This window comes from Ixodes scapularis, unplaced genomic scaffold, assembly GCF_016920785.2.
Source record: "Ixodes scapularis isolate PalLabHiFi unplaced genomic scaffold, ASM1692078v2 PGA_scaffold9__187_contigs__length_104089568, whole genome shotgun sequence".
NCBI lineage: Eukaryota > Metazoa > Arthropoda > Arachnida > Ixodida > Ixodidae > Ixodes > Ixodes scapularis.
The window spans coordinates 46980345-47001830 of NW_024609884.1; the positions used below are offsets into that span (position 1 = coordinate 46980345).

At 44.7% G+C, this 21486-nt stretch overlaps 1 protein-coding gene across 1 annotated transcript in view; it reads left to right on the plus strand.

Annotated features, from left to right (window-relative positions):
• Positions 1-21486, plus strand: part of LOC8053396 (hemicentin-2) — a 300603-nt gene that overhangs the window by 129316 nt on the left and 149801 nt on the right. The window contains exon 3 of the mRNA XM_040504191.2: positions 9098-9208. Coding sequence (XP_040360125.1) covers positions 9098-9208 — 111 coding nt within the window. The remainder of the gene's footprint in view (positions 1-9097; positions 9209-21486) is intronic.

Sequence of the window (21486 nt, forward strand, 5' to 3'; positions counted from 1 at the left end):
TTTCACTTGCCCTCTCGATTTCGCTCCCCTGCCTCATCGGCACCTCGTCTACGACGAGCCTCCTCAGCGTGAATTAACTGAAGTAGTCGTTATTCGGACACGCGCTACGAACTTTCCGAGGTCTGGCCACACGTCGTACAAGCAGACTTGGGAACTAATTCATTACAAGTAACGGATTACTTGTAATCCGTTACTTTTTTAGGTAATTTTGTAATTGCCACGTTACTTCTTTTCGCAAGTAATTTTAATGTAATTTGATTACAAATTATTGGCAACAGATTACTTTAATTACTCGTTACGTTTTAAAAAATATGAGAATAATACAGTAACTGGAGCAATACGAGCAGAACATTCAGCAGCATAAAGAGAGCAAGTTCAACAAAATAGAAAACAACAGGAGGAAGGGAATACCCGAAAAAAAGGCGATTTTTTTTGTATGACCGGGCACTACAACCACTAGAAAAACGGGCAAGGCATGTACAAATATACGAAAGACAAGGATCAAGTAAGGCAACGCCGAGTAGGCCCTCCGACGACTTCCATCGTATTTTTCTTCTCCCGGGCAGGAGAAAGCTCTTCGTGTTTGTTTTTGTCTTTTGCACCGTTTCACCCTTTCCAACTTCTTCGACGTCTCCCGCTACCTGCACAGACATCAAACGCGGATCCGTATCCCCCTCGATTCGCGGGTTCACAACTCGCGTAACAGACGACGTAGCCTCGCGCGAGGGGGTCGAATTCTCTTTGTCTTTGATGTGCGCTACTGTATTCTAGCATGCTTTTGAGGCACGGCTGAAAAGCGCCCGGCCCGAGGCTAAGACCATTGTCTTCGAGGGTACTGACGATACTTCTTTTGGTTAACTTGTCTGGGAATGGTGGTCAAGTCCACTCCTCACTTTACAGTCAACTGTCAACATAAAGAGGTTGGGGAGGTGGGGGGGGGGGGGGGGGGGAGAGAGGTTAGGCCATCTAAGGAGTGCCGACAGAGAGAGAAAGAGAACGCGTAAAGGTGGTGTGATCCTCTATTGCAGTGGTTCTCAAATGGGGGTCCGCGAAGGCATTCTAGGGGTCCGCGAAGCACTGCCTCATCAGTCAAGCTCGGCAATAAAAGTCATATTCTTTTCAAATTTAAAAGAACCATTCCAATTTTCGAGTGAGTTTTCTTGTGTGTATGTCATTGAGAGTAGTCTACTTCACAATAACCCTTACTCATATGAATTTATTTAATAATGATCAAAATTAACCTACACCTTTCCCTTCCCCCACCACGTATGGGGTCCCCCATCATCTCCGTCGATCCACAAGGGGTCCGCGAAACATCGGTGGTTGAGAACCACTGCTCTATTGTTTTGTGAAACCGATGGCCACCGCTTTTTCTCCCTCTCTATTCCCTTCCCTCCCCGGGCCTCTACGAATATTGGTGTAAAAGTGAGAACCGATGAACGATCGATAACCCGTAACCGCCACTTTTTCTCAGACTGGTCGAGTTTTCGGTCATGGAGTGCCCGTCGTCTCCATGGCCATGTCTTAACGATATGTTCAAAATTCAGGACATTAAGGAGAACGGAAACCTAACCTTTCAGTGCATAGTTTGCTTGCCAATAAACAGATTGTCATCAGCAAGAAGTACAAACTCTAGTCTACGGAAACACATCAAGGTAAGCTGGGTCACCTGCATTCTGCGTTGGCTGCATTGCAACGATAGAACCAAGTTTTTTTTGTTTTGTTTTTCCTGTGAATAGCAGGCGAAACACCCGATTCAAAAGGGAGCTTTCGTAGATCGCTTCTTTAGCTCCGAATTCGTAGCGGAGGTAGACGGTGCTACTGAGCACGCGCACCGCTAGCTTTGTGTGCACAATTCCAGGGATCATTTCCGGAGGCGGTAAGCTAGCGGGATGGCGAGTGGGGTTGCAGCTTTCGGTGCCTTGTCAGCTTACAGGTGAATGTAGTGCACCTACAACTCTTTCTCTTAAATACAATATTTCATTTTTACGAGGAATACCATAATACTGTCATATGAGAAATGAAAAGTAGTGTTGCCGAACATTTTTAAAAAATATCGAAATTGTTTCTATTCTTTTCTGGATAAGTGTACGGAGAAAGTAACGTGAAAGTTATTGTAATATAACGAGTAAAGTAATCAGTTACTTTTTAGCGAAAGTAATTTGTAACGCTACTTCATTACATTGGCGGCTCGGTAATTTGTAATTGGAATCCATTACATTGTTCAAGTAACGAGCACAAGTTTGCGTACAAATTCGTCTGCTCGGGTGGTCGTGCGCATGAGCCGGCACAACGTGGGTGTCCGGCCAGAGCGGAGCGCAAGTTCGTCTGCTTCTTGCAGAAGGGTTGCGATGATGTCAGAACGCCAACTTCTTATTGGCTGATTGAAAAGAAGAAAAAAAAAAAAGGAATAGTGGATAGACCTCGAGGCATCTAGCATTGAGGTCTATACCCACCATCCTTCCAATCAAAGCCAATCAGAACTCGGCGTTGTTCTGACGTCACCACAACTCCTGCACAAGAAGCACACGACGTGCGTTCCGCATAGCATTATAGAACACAACAGGGGCTCATGACGCCATTTTTAGTGGATGCCCGACCCGCTCCAAGCGGCAAACGCGCTATCGACATTGCTGACGCAAGGTAGGTGGTTCACACAGCACAGTTTTCTCACGTTACGTTACGAAAGCTTGCGTCGGGCTTACGTCCAGAGTCACCGGGACACGTGCGCTTCATATTAAGCGTGGCTACTCAAGGAGATAGCCTGGCACGCGACGTTCGAGACCCGAATGTTTCGGTGTCTGTCACTTAAGAAAACGGTAAAGGCTTATTCGCACTGCCTATTTTCGCATGTTAAGTTACGCTACGTATAAGTAACCGAAACATTCGAGTGTCGAATGTCGCGTGTCGTGCTTTCTCCTTGAACTGGTAACCTCGCTTAATATGAAGCACAGAGGTCCCGGTGACTTCAACGTAACATTTCGTAACGTAACTTAACGTAAGAAAATAAGGCAGTGTGAATGAGCCTTAAGGCCGGTTCAGACACTTGCATTTGAGTGCGTTTGACTGCGTTGCGTCGAGAACCGAAGGTGAGTCACCGACACATCTGTGCTTCGTAGGAAGCGTGGACTCCAATTCCAGAAATCATTTTGGCACACGTTATAAGCAGCAGGGATGTCCTGGTTTCTCGCTGCCGCAACGCAGTCAAACGCAGTCAAACGCAACTGTCTGAACCAGGCTTGAAAGGGGCGATGCAACAATTTTTGTACTTGGCGCAAATACCGTTTAAAACGGATCCCTGACGTTAATGACCTATGAAACACGTGTTCGTTTTTCACCCAACGCAATAGAAGTCATAAAAAAATTAAAGAAAAACGAGCAGCGTTTACCCCCTCAACTCGCAGCCAGAACAAGCGGCCACGTGATCTGGAGCCGATTATATGTCGCCAATGTTGATCATAGCCACGCGCTGAGGGTGGCAAAGCACAGGACACGCGCTGAGTTCCAGACATTGTTATGGCTCGGCTCACTGTCGTCGCTGCAGCGATTGGACACGGGCCGCTACCCGAATGCTTCTCGCGCTAGTAATTATTACGAGCCCAAATCAAGTGCCCAGGCAATACTCGGGTCCAATCTATGAACCGCCCTTTTTCCGAACGACTCCAGAGAGCGCTCGTTGCCTTTTTGCCGTACTCTGGCGTCACGTGCACGCTCGAGGCTCACAAGACGTCGAAAAGTCGTCCTTCTAGACGACCTGCGCATTACGTCATCGTTCTTGGATCCCCACCCCGAGGCAAGCCGAAGCTCCACGAGAGTAGCGGCAGTCTTGGCGTCGCCCCCCCTACTAGCGTCGCGCTCGTTGCGAGACGCAGCGCCGCCTAGACAGCGTCGGAATCGCCGCCGGAGCGGCGGCGGTTCCGACGCAGTCTAGGCGGCGCTGCGTACATCCACAAATGGCGACGTTTGGAATGGCACACACGCTAGCTGGTCGTCCAGGTGGTATGCGCTGAGAAAGTGAGGGAGAGGAGGAGACAAGACGAACGTCAGATAGCCGAGCTCTGCTTGGAACGCTTGGTGGAGACAGAGGCACCTAGCTTTAGGCCTGCCCACTAATCGTTCCAACCAGAGCTCGCCGTTCCGACATCCCTCTCGTCCCCTCCTCTCCCTCACTTTCTCGGCGCATTAATTTAATTTGCTAAACCTTAACCCTTCGATAGCCTAGGTGGTGCGCATTTGTCCCCTTGTCGTCCGCTCGTCCTCGGCTTAGAATCATGTGTAACACGTTAACCAACTCGCATGTTTAAGAACGTTGTCTTCTATTGGTAGGACCGCTGACTGTAGAAGAAAATATTGCGGTAATTCAAGGGTATAGTCAGTGACGTGTAACGAGTTTAGGAGAAGCTCCTCCCGCGTCTTTCTACTTTAGCAGAGCGAACGCTGGAGAGGAGGCGACCTCCGTCTCCAACCTTCTCCCTGCTAAAGTGGAAAGGGGTGAGAGGAGCTTCCCCTGAACTGGTAACCTGTCATCGACTATAGCTGCTTCAAACCCGGCTCGACGGATGGAATTTTTTGTTTTCTTATAAACTCAGCGGCGGCGGCTAGGAGCGATCGCGAAGGTTGCCCATGGAATTTTCCAGGGAGGTTACCACAAACATCTGGCGCTGTAAAAAGAGGGCATTCCACTAGAATCTAAATTAGCCACTTATACGTAATTAATTTTACTTGCATTACAATATGTAAGCCTCGTCTAAGTGCTTCACCAAATTTACTTATTGAAAGCCATCAAAGATTTTCAAAATTGGGGTTTAGGAATTTGTATTTGTTCTCAAGATCGATACACAGGAAGAGTATGACCGCGGTACATGAAATATACATACGGACGGCAGAAATTGTGAAGCTTGCGGATAATAGTACGCTTAAAATGGATGCACGAACTTTAGAATGGGAACCTTAAACTCAACACAAATCATTATTTCAAAACGTTTGTAGTGGGAAATGTCCTATACATCAAAGCAATTTATTTGATACGGATAAGAGAAAGTAGAACTTGAACGAGCGGCCTCGGTGCGGGCGCTGCGGTCCTCTGCTGCGGAAACGAATCTGATACTTCTGTTTACACAGAAACTCGCGCCCTCCGACGGCTGAATGGATGGATGGATGGAGGAGATAAAAACGGCTGCATCCTTTATAACTTTATAACTTGCGCCACCTAGCCTAGAAGCAATAACAGCAAACATTTGTAGGAAACTTTTGGGAAATTGCGTTATACGCGAAAAGTTCTGGTATTGCTCCGGAACGTTACCGAGCCCGGCGCCTATATGCTAACGGCCCTCTTCATCAGATAACTTAACACGTTGCATAGAAACTTAAAAGTAATTCCTGGGCGTTTTTTTTTTTTTCGCTTCTTCTTGGTATTTTTTTGGTCACGTGACCTCCCCCATCCGCGAATAGACTACTTCCATAAAGCCCTGCATGCAACACGGCGCGCGTTGCACTCTGGGAACTAGTTGGCCAGGGAGGAGGGTGGCATGGTTTCGGTTTCGATCGACACGTCGACAAGAGATCGTTTTCTGGTCCCGAGAGCGTCATTTGAGGTCTCTAAACTAACCTAAATTGCCAGACCTCGAAGCTTTAGTACAAGCCTGAGACGTATAGCTCGTCTTAACATATGCTTGTTGTATTTTTGTACTTGAGCCTTCCTGTTAGCGTTTCAATCAAGGTATGTGGACGAGCCAAGGCTGGGAATCTCGACGCTGCGAAGCTCGGGGATCTTGCTTGTGTACGAATCAACAAGCTGTAGCAACCAATTAGTACGCATACATCGAGCTCGCGCCTTTACATTAGTGTTGTTGATCAGGAAGTTTGTTTGTTTTGTGCGTCCATAGACGAAATATTACCTTTTGCAATTACTGTTTTTCTTAATATGCCTGAGTATGCGAGGTAAACCTCGGAGGCGCCATTGAAAAGCTCTTCTTATCTCTTATCTGTACTGACCCGCAGCACTGCAAGAAGTGAACTCCCCACCCGCTTGCTTTCCACTAATATTCAACATCCCGTATGCGCACAGAGTTATCCTGCAATCATATAGGCACGTTCGCACATACAGACCGTTTTAAGAAAGCTAAAGTCGAGCACTTGTGTGAAGAATGTCGCACCGTTCGCCGGAAGTGCGCCGGACGGGCATGAACCCCTATGCGCACCGCATAGGGGTTCACGCCCGTCCGGCGCACGGTGCGACATTCTTCACACAAGTGCTCGAACGAATTCAAAGCGCATTTGACGGTTGCTAATGGCCATAATATTTGTTATATGTTTGTTTTCTTCCTGCCTGAATATGCCGAGATAATTTCAGACACACCGTTCAGGCACAGATCTTGGGCGTCAGTAAAAGCTCGTGCAAAAAGGCTTAGCGACGAGTAGGGGACGCTTTTAGGGCCTCCGTCGTAGCTAGCCGATCTCAGCGTTTGCGAAAAGTTAATCTTCTATCAGCATAAAATTCGAGTGGGAGATATATGATGACAGGAGGAAGACATCATAGTAACTTTTGTGCAGTATTGAGGTCTAATTTATTGCATTTCCCTAAAAGTTCATGCGTAAACGCTGGGCTTAACTTTGATACCCTGTGAGGATGCGGCTTGCTTTTCGCCCAATGAAGTAACAAGAAGCGGACGTTTGGCAAACGAAATACGTGTAAGGCTCCATATGAACAAATTTCAGTTCTAGTTCACTGGTACGAGACGGGATTATTGAAATTGAGCTCAAACATGCACTCGAGGGGTGAGGTGACTAAGCCACGACTTACTACGTTCGCATACGCACGCACAATATCCGGTGTTTCGGGAACCAAGGAAAGTGCCCCGGTCTTCGCTTCGTATCGCTCGAGAATAAGTGTATTGTACGTTCGTGAAAAGTCAGATAACCGAAAACGCAAGCAGCGCGTTCGGTCGCGCCGTGATAGCATGAGATGAAGCTGCTCAGTCGAAACCGAAACTGAGTGGCCAACTAGTTCCCAGAGTGCATTGCGTGGTATTTCGCCGCGATGGGGCGCGTCGGTTTTGGAAGTAGTCCATTAGCATCGAGCTTCGCGGCTTCGCGTTTATCTCCGCTTCACTTTTGAGCTTCATCGAAATCTGAACACCCGCCTGACTAGACAGTGAACGTTTCGCGTTAAAGCCTGATTTCCCCATTTCCCTTTCCAAGCCAACGCGTTCCTGTGACTATCACCAGGTCATGAAGGTGGCCGCCAGGCAGACGAAGCAAAAAGGATCAAGGATTAAGCAAAGGATCAAAGGATCAAGCAAAAAAGAAGAAAACATTTCCTTCTCCTCCCCCCGGCGATTGAGTCGCTAATTTTTCTCTGGTCGTACCGGTGCAAAAACACTGGTTGCCAGCCGCCGGACGCGAAGCCAAAACTAAACTGGTTCTACTGAGATATAAGAATGGGTCTGACGACATTCGCATCCTACACTTCGGACTTGAGTCCATCTAACCACACTAAGATGATCAGGCCATATAGCAGTAATACTGAAACAGGATAATAGTCGCGTTTCGCCGAGACCATATCTGCCTGGAATCCACCACCAGAAGTGATCCAAATTACCGAGGCACAACATATCCTTTTCCAAAGTACGCGCCATCAAGTCGGTTCTTTGCTAATTATCCGCATTTGCCATAGTTTAATCACGTACTCTGTGCTGGTATTGGACACGAGGTCTGGGACATCGTTCGGAGAGCACCCGGATCCAAGCACACAGCCAGTGTTGCTCGATGGGGTTTTAGAAAGGCTTTATCGTTTTCAGATGGCCTGACTGAACGCGTTAGTGACCTGAACTGTACAACTATACGACGCACTGCCCTAGTGAAAAAAATCATTTCTATGAGAAATTTCTCTTGTCCAATAAACACATATGAATCATACAAGATATATAAGAACATATAAGAACAATATAAGAACTATATAAGAAGTATATAAGAATTATATCAGATATCTAAGAACCATATTGGAAACGTATAAGAAACTTCTGACAAGTTTCTTATATGGCGCTTGGATGTTCTTATATATCTTATATAGTTCTGATATAGTTCTCGTATAGTTCTTATATGGTTCTTATATGTTCTTATATATCTTGTATGATTCATATGTGTTTATTGGACACAGAAATTTCTCATACAAATGAGAATTTTCAATAGGGTGCTGCCATTCATTTTGGCTCCTCCACTTTGTTAGGGTCAACCGTTTCATCTTTATGAGCCGCGACTGTTCGATCAAGTATTGGTGACAACGCACACTTGTATCCTTGTCACTAATTATATTACTGTGTGGTATTATAGAATATTGCTTCGGAAACGTTTTCTGTGGCATGCATGCCGTATTAGTGTAATGCCTACATACTTCGTTCAAACGTTATTTGACTAAAGACGAAGGACACAATCCCGGTGAGCCAATAAGACCGTCGAAGCCAAGCACATGACAAAAAGCGCCCGAGGATGTCTCTTATTCCGATTTCTCTTATTGGCTCGTCAAGACAGTATAGCTTTCGTCGTTTGACAAGCTATTGTGGAACAAAATATAAAAGGCTGTACGCTCTCGCTGTGCATTTCATATGATGGACTGGTTTTGCGTGTGTGACAGCATATAAACTGAAAGAAAGAAAAATATATTGTGGTTGTTCCTCGTTATGGTAGGTTCTATTAATAAGTCGCAGTCGTGTATTCTTTGTTTCCGTTGCGCGCGCAGTCTCTTATTACCACATTTTCCTTGTCTATAGCATGCCGAAACCTAAAAGAGGGCTGCGGTATTTTTGACTAACTAGATAAATAAATAGTACCCATAGTGACAAAATGTCAAGATTTTAAATTATTTTGTGAGCTGTCTTGCAGTCACTCGATTACAGCCTCATTGATGCCTTCCGTCGTTATAAATGAAAATGTCTCTTGTGAGACAATGAATTTAGAGCGAACTTTGATCTCGCCAAATCGCTCCGGTGCTACTTCACACTGAATTCTTCACGATTCAGTCAGCTTGCGTGGTGAACATACAATTGACTCTAAACAATATTTTTGCCGTTTTTTTTTTTTCTTCTTCTTTTTGACGCAGGACCCTTGAAACCACCCGTCATTCGAGATGCAAGAGGTCGCACGAAAAAAGACACCGTGGGGCCGTACTTCGAGGGTGACGAACTCCGGCTCTCGTGCGAAACACCGGGAGGTGAGTGTTGTGGCTTTCTTTGTTACGCAAAAAGACTGTGTTTTGTCAAACCCACTCCGTAGCTCGCTGCATTTGCGGCTATGGCGGGTGCGTCCGAAGACTGCCTTGAGGTTCCCGGTCGGACTCTGCGCTGCCGCAATAGGCACATTCACGGAAATGGGAAGAACCTCGAAAAGAATAGGGCTCTCCGTGAAGCAAGGCCTTCCCCGGGTGAGAGCTCTAGGGCCGTTGTTTGGACTGGTTTATGCAAAGTCACTAAATCCTGGAAAAGGAGCGCCAAGCTCGCCATATACAGGATCGCATTTTTGGTTCGTGTAACAAGTAGTTTCTCCTTCACCTCTCCATTCTCGGTGACAGTTTGCTTTATAAAGATGTTTTCTGAATACCGAAATTTTGTTATCCATACACCGGCGCAACAAGCGCACATCTTCGCATCGCCACCACATGCAGCGTCGGTGCTTGGCGGCATTAAAAACTAATTTCCCTGCCTTTAAATACGCAAGAACACCACCACCATTATAAGAGATCTGTGGAGAGAATCATGGTTGATAAGTGAATCGAATGCACAAAAGCGCTTTCTGTAGAATGATGCCCCAGAGCGATCTTGGCGCGACTGGTTCAGAACGACCCTTTCGAAGCTTTGAAGATTTGATTTGACGGCAATGGCGATTGGGGGGCCATGACAACTGAGACCAATAGCCAATCACATTGCGAGTTTCGTTCGTATGTACGTTAGTATATGTCTGTGTCTGGCTAGCGGACAGGGAAGGCAATGGTGCTACTTTCGCAGGATCCTGTGATTTTAGGCTTATGTAGCCTGCGGGAATTGAACTCGCTCGTGGTTGACGGTAGCATGTTCGCTTCCCGTTGGGGCAGACGCGTTTAAGTAAGATTAAATGATAATGATCTCTGCAGAAGGGGAACAAGGGAGGCAAGGGACAAACACAAATCTCCAAACCGTTTATCGTTTATTTTTTTAAATATATTTATTACTGCCAGCCATTGACTGGCCAAGGCAAGAGTGGGTCCATAGTCGAAAAGAGCACATAATCAGAATGCGCAATACGACATTACATCAGAAAATACGAGGCCATGCATCTTTCAAACACAGATGCGCTTGAACTATTTATAAAGGTTTCAGGCAAACTATTCCAGTCATCTATAGGTCTCATAAAGAACGAAAATTTAAATACATGAGAAAAGTACGGATAGGGATTAACATGCCTGTTATGCTTATGTCTAACAATTCTCGGAGTCAAAAGGTGAAAATATTTTTGTTTGTCTAACTTCTGGGAATCGGTAACAATTGAGAAGAACGTTTTAAGGCGATTTATTTTCATATGCGCTTCAATCGTGTGAAATCCAGCTCTATTTTGCAATTCTGTGACTGATGTGATTGATTTGTAATCATTAAAAATAAAGCGAAGCGCCTTGTTTTGTACTCTTTGCAATTTGTTTATATTTTGACACGCGTAGGATTCCGAAGCTTGGCTGGCATAATCCAAGACTGGTAAGACGAGGCTTCTGGAGGCAGTTATTTTAATTTGGGGAGAAGCGTCTCCTTAAGTTCTTCGTAAAGTCCAGAGCCGTTGAATGATCTTTTTGCATATTTGATCAACATGAAGGTTCAATGAGAGATTCGGACAGAATAATACGCCTAGATAATTATACTCTGTCATTTTTGTGAGCGATTTCTCCCCAATAAGGTAATCGAAAACTAGAGGGGTTAGCTTTTTAGTCAGCGTCATAAAAACAGCTTTATTGATGTTCAGGGACATCTGCCATTCGTCATACCATTTTTTTAATTCTTTGCAAATGCAGATTTAATTTTAGCTAGTCAGATCTATTTGTAATTTCACCAAATATTATTGTAGCGTCCGCGAAATGCTTAATACGTACAGTTTCTTCGAATTCCCTACCCACGTCACTGATAAAAAGAATAAAAAGTACAGGCCCGAGCACAGAGCCCTGTGGTACCCCAGATACAACCCTACAAGGTCGCGATTGTTTATTCTTGATATAGACCCTTTGTTCTCTCTCGTGCAAGAAGGCTTCCATCTATCTAATTATTGCTCTATTCTTAAGAATAATGTAAAGTGTATAAAGCAGTTTTGGGTGCGACACTCTACCGAAGGCTTTAGCAAAATCTAAACATATTACGTCGGTCTGACCACCCCTATCTATGCAATAGCTTAGTTCGTGAGTGACTTCAATAAGCTGCGTAACTGTTGAGCGAACTCGTCGAAAACCATGCTGGTTGTCACCTAGTATATCGTTATTCTAAAAAAAAAAGTCATTAAATGATAAGCTATTATATGTTCGAGAAACTTACACGACGTACTAATCAGTGAGATGGGCCTATAATTGCCTACAAGGGATTTGCTACCTTGCTTGTGAACAGGAATTATTTTGGCGCACTTCCAATCCTCTGGGGTCTGACTGCAGTCAAATGATTTTTTATATAGAATTGTCAGGTAGTGGGATATCCATTAAGCATATATTTTTTAGATATTCATTCGGAATCTTGTGTTTAAATTCAGTATCAAGTCGAAAACACCGGGCTGACTTATTTCAATATCCTGAACAGCAGGAAAATCAGATCCAAAGGATGGGAGCGCGGGAAGAACATCGTCATGATATGTAAAAAACGGACTGTAAATATTTATTGAAGCTTTTTGCCATATCTAGCCTTTTGTTAATCGTTGGCGAATCAACAGTGATTGTAGTAACACTATATTTTGCTAGTGAAAGATACCGACAGAACTTCTGTGGTGCTGATGTCATAAAATTCTGAAGTGTGGTGCTCATAAAAGAATATTTAGACTCGGTGATAACATGACGAAGCCGACGAGATGCGTTCACTATCTGAAAGCCTCTGAATGGTGCGCGATGGTCTCTTTTATATCCCTTTCGTAGCCTTTTCACCTTTCGTTTTTGACAAATGATGTTCCTTGTAATCCACGGATTTTTTCTAGCAATCCTTTTAGTGCGAAATGGAACAAAGCGTGGAAATAGCGTTGTTAATTATCCTTTTTAACTTTCCCCAGACCTATTCTACAGTCGACGTAGGCAAAAGAGAGTATTCATTATATTCATCAAAACTTTCATCTAGGTATCTATAATCCCAACATCGTTCGCTTTTCCAAAATTAAAGACCTTTTCAATGACACAAGAGGAAGGTTTATTCTTTTGCAAAGGGCACGCGGAAAAAGATATATGTCACGGTCGGATATGCCATCTACCACCTGACATGAGTGTTCCGCGTCTGCAAGGGGTCTACTTAGAAAAATGAGGTCGAGTAATGATTCACAATTTCCCCGTGTTCTCGTGCTAGATTTGACAACTTGGGATAGGCCATAAGAAAACGCCATATTTGAAAGCGAGCGAGAACACTCACCTTCATTACCCCTTCGTGTAAATTGTTCCAATCGATATCGGGTAAATTAAAGTCGCCAGCAAAAATTAGCTTACATTTTTTATTGGCGTGCATACAAAGGTAATCATTTAATACTGAAAATATTTAGGGTTTGGCTCGGGAGGTTTATACAGATCAACCACACTAATATGACATTCGCTTATAAACAGCTGAGCAGCTACGCATTCTATGCCATGAACCACAGGCAATTGAACACAGGCATATTTATCCTTAACAATAATGGCAACTCCCCCACCCCTTCCTTCTCGGTCCTTCCGAAATTCTATATATCCTGGTGGAATAAACTCCGCATTTCCTATTTCAGCCGTTAACCATGTCTCAGTTATGACAACATTTGGCTCATGCTCTAAAAGTAGAGACTTAAAACGGGTTATTTTATTCACAATGCTACGTGCATTCACATTCAACCAAATAAAGTTTTCAGGCAGACTCTGGTCATTCTTGCTGGTTAGGAGAACTCCGCTCAGACATTTGGTTGACTAATTGACGTGTATTAGTTCTGTCGTTCCAGGAAAAAAGCTCACCATTAAGTGATAGCTTGTTGAACACTAGGCGCGCTTTGGCACCTTGGCCTCTTTCAGCAGCACAGCATGCCCAGAGTTTTCCGCGTACATTTCGCACTTTCTTTGAAAAATCTTCACTCACAGAAATATTACTACACTTCAACCCTTCGCAATTTTTTTAGTATCTCAAGTTTTTCTCTGAAATCCACGACACGAAAGATGACTGGACGAGATACGCCACGTTTTAAACCAAGACGGCGCATGTGCTCAATGGTTACAGGGTTAACTCTTATCTTGTCAAACACGGTTGATTTAACAGTTTCAACAAGTTCACCAGCGCTCTCGTTTTCAGTCTCTTCCAGGCCAAATATGATCAGGTTATTCCGTCTAGACCTTTTTCCAAGTCATCAACTTTTTGTCTTAGGCCAGTGACGGTTCTAATAAGGTTTTTTTTTTTAACTGTTTCCTGTACCGCAGTAACACAATTTATTTGTGACTCTAATTGGCTTAACCTTTCTTCGAGTTTGTTAAAGTTTTCGCAAGTTTCGCTGACACTTTTCTGGATCGACCGTTGATCGCGTTTAATATCATTCAGAACATTCCCTTGATCTTTCTGAACTTCCATGATCATATTAAGTTTATCGTCGGGACTTTGGTTTGGTCCCGGATTTTGCTCTACGTCACCACTCAAAACTAACAACCGCCTCATGAACTCATGAACAGCACGAAAACAATATTTCATCAGCAAAAACAACTTGTGGTGGCATGACACGGCATTAAGGCAACGTTTGTCACTACAGACAGAAGCCGTTTCATGGCTTACCTGCAGACAGGCCAAAGAAAACGGGTTTGTAAACATGTCACGATGCGTGCCGTGTGCATTACTGGCACCTAGGCGTCCGTGCAAGTCATATATGGGTTCCCGTGGCGCTGCTGTCGACGGTGCTTCAGGAATGGGACCAATCTACTCGCTGATGTACGGTGGCGTTGTATGCGTCACTTCACATGTTTCCCGTGACCAGGCGGTGCAGATAAGGTTGTCATCCTCGAGTGGGGTGGATGACGGAGCTGTGCTTGAAGCGTTGAAGCAGTATCCGTTGACGGCGAGAAGCAACTGGCAGACAGGCAAAAGAAAATGGGTTTGTAGACATGTCACGATGCGTGCCGTGCCCACCACTCTCTCCAGCTCGCCTGCAGCTTTGCATTATTTGCATTAATAGAGAGTTTTAGTAGTACGTATAGGGGCAAACGCAAACCCCCTACGTTAGCGTTAACGTTGCGTCGACGAAACGTTACGGAGCGCGTCGAATACGCACTTTTAGTACAGCGGAAGAAGAACGCATACGTAAAGACTTTTAGCGCCATCTAGATGTGCTCCTGTAAACTGCTTCCAACAATCCAAGGCGGGTATTCGGTCAAGCCAATCCAAAGCCCCGATTCTCCTCGCTTTGTTACGAAAGTGCGTGTTTCCGCGTGCCTGTTGTGTACGTGTTCTGTCTTTTTTTTTTTTTTTTTTTTTTTTGTACCGACCGCACGGTAAACACCTTTTGGGGTTCGACGGCGTCGCCAACGTTCTTGGCTATCGACACCCATCTTTGTGGGTGCTCGAAAGGGTTCGTCGCGTTGACTTCTTTGAGGAGGTTGATGTCATCTTCAATGGTAAAGCGAACCCGTACAATGCCCGTCGCACTTCCGCTGGTTTGCTCACCGCCGCCATTTTTCAAACTGGACTAGTCTCGCGCTCTCCCGTGCGCGACGAGAGCAACGAGATGGCACGCAGGGGACCGCTACGTACTTACGTTCGCAAAAATCGATAGCGAGCGTACGCACACAAGGCTCGCCGCAGTACGTACGTATGGCGCATGCGCAGTGTGGAGGACGCAACGTTAACGTTAACGTATGGGGTCTGCGTTTGCTCCTATACCTATTACTAAAACTCTCTAATATCAAGTAAAATTGTTCCCGAAGGGTGTGCCGGTGGCAAACCACCCGAGGAGGACGAGGGAAAACCGTTCACAAGGGTATACGGCCTTCTTTCGCATCCGGGTCGCGCGCCCCATCATGGCGACGTTCACGGCCTGCCTCAGCTAGGCCCACACTGTGCGGTGCTTTGTCAGTACACTACTGTTACGGACCTGTGTTATAGGCGTAGCAAGAGATCGAATTATCTGGGTGCAGTGGCTTGTCGTTGTAGTCGAGGAAACGCTTCATTGCTTTTTGTGCCCTGTAGTAGGCATAGCTACATTTTTTTTTTCATTAATAAATGTAGTACCCGTGACCGGTTAAGAATTCAGGGTAAAATCCTCTTTCCATTTTCCACCTTAGCAGAGTGTATGCTGGTGAGAAGGCGACCTCCTCTCCAGTGTTCGCTCCGCTAATGTGGAGAGGGGTGGGAGGTATTTCCCCTTAACTCTTAACCCCTTACTGACTGTATAGTCACCATTACTATAGTTTTTTTCTATTTTTTTAAGCTTTGCATACTTGATTGAAAAGCCCATAAAAGCTAAACTAATGCGGTTTGTGCAGGTGAGTTATACAGCCAGGGGGTACATAACATAGGGGACTGATCGTCACGATAAGTTGGCTAATTAACAAAAATACGTTAATTATTTTGTCAATTAGTGGAAATAACCATATGGTTCCCATTAGAAACTTGCTAAGCGTTATCGAAAACCACTAAGTCAGTCAGTCTTAGAAAGACTTTGAGCACATCGGAAAAAAAGGTGGAGCGCTAAAGTTGCGACTCGTGCGGCAGGAGCAGGGCTACCGGGGCGATCACGCGGCCTCGTGGTTTTCCGGTCTCTTATCACCCCCATTTCCTCACCGCCAGCCTTGTGCATCTGGCACAAATGGTAACTTGAGTGAACAACTGCGCTTAACACGCGCTAAAATGAATTTTTCGAAAAATGACCGATTTAGGGGTTTTCGATGACCCTCATCAAGCTTCTACTTGGCCCACCGTGTGTTCATTTATAACACTAATTAAAGTGTGAATAGACCCTTTCCGAAATTCAGTGCCATCTGGTGGTTCGTAAAGCAGTTTAGGTTTTGCCATATCAATAACGGAAATGAGCTTGTATCGGCACCGTCACTTTCGCAAGTCAACAGCACGCAAGGAATTCTTCATTGTGAGTTCTTTCGCGATCATTTTCAGTTAGATGGTGACCAAGAACCTGAATTCAGAACAAAGCTTAAACCCACTCAGATGCCTCGAGAAAATTCCACACACCAAAGTGATTTAAGCCGATTGTGTGCCGCCCACAGATTGACTGAATCTAAGTTATTAGAAATAAACGCTTGCGTTGCTCTTGTGTTCCATTCCTACGTCGCGTCGTACTGACCCCCCGAATGTGCAGGCCTCACATCATCCGCTTAGGAGCATCTTCAACGTCTTCCTTTATCAGTCACTAGAAGGCCGCCATTGGTATGGCACAGATGACGTTCCACAGATGATGATACTGATCAGAGTGGCCAGACTGAATTTCGGAAAGGGTCTATTAACAAATTTGTTAATTATTCTACTTATCTTGACGATCAGCCCCCCAAATTAGGTCCCCCTGGCCGTATAACTCACCTACACAGACCGCAATAGTGTAGCATTCGCGTCTGTTTTAAAACAAATCTGTAAATCCTAAAAAAACGAACACCCTGTATTTTGGTACATCTACTTACCTCAGTCTTGCACGGAAGCGGTTAAATGTTAAAACAGGGTAATAACCGATGCGCTTATCATTGCAAGCTCCGAGTTTGTGCAGAGCAGCTTCATGCTTTCATATTGCCGGTCTAGACCCGATTCCCGGTCTTAGCACCCTATCGATGTGAGCTCCATCGGAGCATGGGCTCTAAACGGCGCCCTTAAATATGGCGCCCGGTGAATATTCCCCTATACACGATTCAAATTTATCCACCATTGAATCGACTCCTTGTTTTTGCTAACGCGTACAAACCTGACTAATCACTACGTTGTGTCGTCTAATGTGAGTTCCGTTACTCCCCGTTGCTGCTGCAGCTTTTTTTACATTTGAAGCCAGCGTATTTGGTTGCATTTGGGTCAGCCAAGAGATTAATTACCTTGTTGAGGTTTGGTACCTCTCGGCGACTATTCAAAGTGCGCTTAAAGCGACCTTCGGCCATATAAAATTCGCCAATTATCCTTTCTGGTAATTGCTTGCACCTGTAAACACTCGCGTCGGTACTTTCAATTAAGTTAAGCAGACACGAAATGGAACTGGAGACAATTCTGCACGTCGGCGAGTGCACAGCTCAAACCGAGGTCTCAGTCGCGCGACTTCAAACAAGGCATATAGAACGACGTCGCCTCCTGTCGCGCGCAAGTCCAAGTAGACAGGCAAAAAATGCCTCTCTCCTCTACGCAGCGACCGCTAAATCCGGGGATCATGCGGCTCCTGTCCGACAAATGAACGGCAAGAAAGGAGGCTCGCACAAAACGAAACTGGAGAGGGCCAAAGCGAAAACGGGGTGAGACGAGTCCAAATGCGGAATTAAGCGAAGCGGGGCTCGGCACCCGAGCTCCAAGAAAAACAGAGTTCGGGATTTATGGCGTGAACGCCATTCCCTTCTTCTTCCATCGAAGCTGATCGTGACCCGCCTACGTGTTGTTGTTCAATTATACGGCAGACTATCGAGAATAGGGAGCCAAGTGGAAGAAAAATGAACGACTCGTATTATACGACTGCGCCGCTGCTTTGGTCTGCCTCTTTTGTTTTCGTTTCGTTCATGTGCGCTCTCGGCCGCGGCATGCGTATAATAGGAGATTCTGTCCCTCATGTAAGTGTCCATCGATTGAAGCCTGTTGGCTGCCCAGTGTCCGCCAGGTTTTGGTCCTGTTTCACCCTCTTTTCAAAGTGTGAAAATAATGTTTTGTGGCTGCGACACGGAGCTTGGTAACATTCGTTCTGCATCGAAACAAGGTTCGTGCAGTTTGGTCCGTCGGCAGGCTTTATTTATGGAGGGCTATTTTTCCTCTCTGGGTATGGTGCAGTGTTGAGGGCGTTGCCGAAAGGAGAAACGAAATACGTTACTCGTTACTTGCGAATGAAAGGAATGCGTTACCTAGCTACGTTACCTCAAAATAAAAGGAACGCGTAACCACTACCGTTACGCATAAAACGTAACGCACATTACTTTTGCGTTACTTTTTCATTTATGAATTAACACGTTTTACTGTTTTGACAGCACGGGTATGCATAAGCGCCATACTTCAAGAAACATTATGTTCGTAAAGAAACTAAACATAATTACTTTATCTTTTTTACAGCTTCACGTAAATACGCAGGAGAAAAGAACGCAAAGAAAAACGCAAAAAAACAAAACATTCGCATGACTGCGTTTAAAAACACGAAAAAAATTGAAGTGTCATTTTTTTTTCAAGTCTTAGGAAGCAGAAGAAACGAGTAACGTAACTACGTTACACGTTGCATGAAAGAAGTAATTTAAGATATAAGTACGTTACCCGCTACTATCTTGAAAATGTAACAAGTACGTTACTGCGTTACAGAAAAAAGTAACGCGTTACCGGTAACGCCGTTACTTGCAACGCGTTTTTACCGCCAACACTGCCACTACGGTGTCGCGCTTCCATCTACGCAACGCGTAGCGAGTGGATGCTTCTCGTGGGATCAAGCTTTACCGGTGTCGAAACTAATGGCTGTTTCCAATAGTGACGCGGGCGAGACACTTCCACTGCCTCACGACCTGCTGGAGACGAGAAAGGTTGTTTTATTTAGTTGACGCAATCATGGATTTGGGTTCTGGTGTCGATATTTTTTGTATATCTAAGGCATGTCCTTGGAAATACACATCAATCAAAATATAAACAGCGCATATAAACTTCTCACGCGTATAAAAAAATGGCAAGCACGAGGCTTATGAATGGAATAGATTTCACGTGGTATTTTGCATCTAAGCAATTTTTACACTGACTCATTCAGCTCGTGATAACTTTTTTAAAATTTATTTTATGAGAATCCCAAGCTAAAATTTATTATTTCGATATATTATAAAAAAAAGTACGGAACGTCTGAACATAACACGCTTTCGATTAAGTGGTATCAGAAATTATTCGTATGGACTTCGTAAAATGCCCCAAAATGCACATCGCAAAATGAGGCTGACATGCAAATAACGTCTCAAAATCTGGCAAAAACGCCGAAATTAACATCAAGCAATATTCTTAAGGGCCTGTGTACGAGAACATAGACAACAAAACCTTGGTCAAAAAGAGCCGAATTTTATTGTTTTAGAGCTTTACCGCGCAGCATCACCTTTATAGGGGAACTTTGAACGGGGTAAAGGCTCAAAAGCGCGGACCTACTACGTGTAGAGGAACGACTGCTGTGCCACCTTTCCTTACGTACATGCAGACGCGTAGATATATGGTCTTCAATTTTATTTGTACTTGAAAGCAAGGTTTGCGCTAATGTGATTCTGCAATGGTTCATACCACACCGCATTACTCTACCATTTGTGGTCACGAGCAAACTACAAGTTTGTAGGTACTGATGTTGCAGTGAAAATAACGGCAGTGCAATCTAATATAAAATAGCAGCAGTGAAATCTAAGTATAATACCCTGAATAAACAAAACAAAGAACGAGCGTGTTGGGGAATTTTTATTTTTCCAAAAACCCGAGACCGAGGAACACGAAACAAGAGATAGGAGCACACAAGTATCCGGCGAACTCCCGTAAAGTTCGACGTCTCGAGGCCCTCCCTTTTTTTGCAGGGTGTCCCAAAGAGGCCTTTAATGTTTTAATTACTAATGTCTTGTAAACAAAAAGAATTCTAAATGTGTGGATTGTAGTAAACCATTAAGGAACACATAATGTGTTATTGTAGTCATTTAGCAAACTTCAATATGTGATCCATCAGTAGCACGTAGGTGATCTAGTCGATACTCCACTTCCGCCCCGGTCCGGCTGAGCATGTGCGCATCAGAAAACAGAACATTCCCGCATCCTGCAAACTCATAAAACGCCATGTTAGGTTACTTGAACAAACGTTTACGCGTTCCTTAACATATTACTGCATACCGCATCTTTCTACCTCTTTTTTTTCCAAGATATTAGTCATAAATGCTGTAAAAGTCTTTTTGGGACACCCTGTATATCTGCGAAATATGTTGCTGCGGTGTATATATGCATATAATACTAACAAAAATATAAAACATGTGACCTGAACGCTCATTGCATAAATTGACCCTCTGGGTGCAGTTGATGCGGTGTCCACATGTTTACCAAAGAAACAATAACTAAGTATATTTTTTAATTAAAATTAAGCTTTTTTTAATTAATATATTCGTATCAACCATCCACACACAGATTAAGGTTTGAGAGCCATTAATTTCATTGTCTTCCTCGGGCCGAATTGCGCCTCTGTAGCGAAGATATCTGACATCCTTATGAGGCAGACGAATTACATGCGGCTATTGGAAGCGTGCCACAGGGTGCGTAAAGGTAGTGGCGCCATGATGCGGCTTCTAATAAAAGCCTTTCGCATTGGCATCATGTATGGCAGCCAACTTAGTTTCTTACCAATGTCACCTTACCTTAGCACAGCACTATACACAACGTTCGAAGCCACAGTTGGTGCTAACTTTTTTTTACACAACACCTGAAAATTGGGAACACGCGCTGGTGAATACAGCTGCGATCATCTGAATCCCAGTACGTGCTGCGTACTCAATCGGCCAGCGATCGGAGAGAAATAAATCTGATTAATCTGATAATACTAGAAGCCAAAAATACATCTCATGTAGATTTTATCAATCACTGGCATTGTTGAATGTGGTCCCGTAGTGAGTTTCAAACCGTCGATACACAAGCGATTTGTACATTTATCTCCAGCGGAGATAAACGAAAAACATGGAGGTGCGTTTCCGTCGTTTCCGCTTACAACTGCGGGACACACGATTGAACCCGAGCCCCGAACAACTCCTGTGGGTCGAATAACCTGAGAACACATACAGAGCAACGCTGGACACGGCTAGCTCTTCGAATGTCCAGGTGCGAAACCTTTACTCCAGACCACGGTGTAAGATAATACTCTTCAGGTGAGGACAGCGCGCTCCTCGCACAGTGCAGATAAAGTTCTCTTTTCACTCTATCTCTTTCTCTCTCTCACTATGGTTTCAAGCGACGCCGGCAGATGACTCGTCGACCCGTGGGCACGGCAAAAACGGCTCGTGCCGCCTCATGCTCCACAGACGCATAGCTCCAGCGAGGTTGTCGCTCGTCCAGAAAGATCACGGTGTACCGGGGTGTCATGGCAACGAGAAAATTTTTTCGCTCTCACACAGTTTCGCCGTTTTGCTGCCGGTGA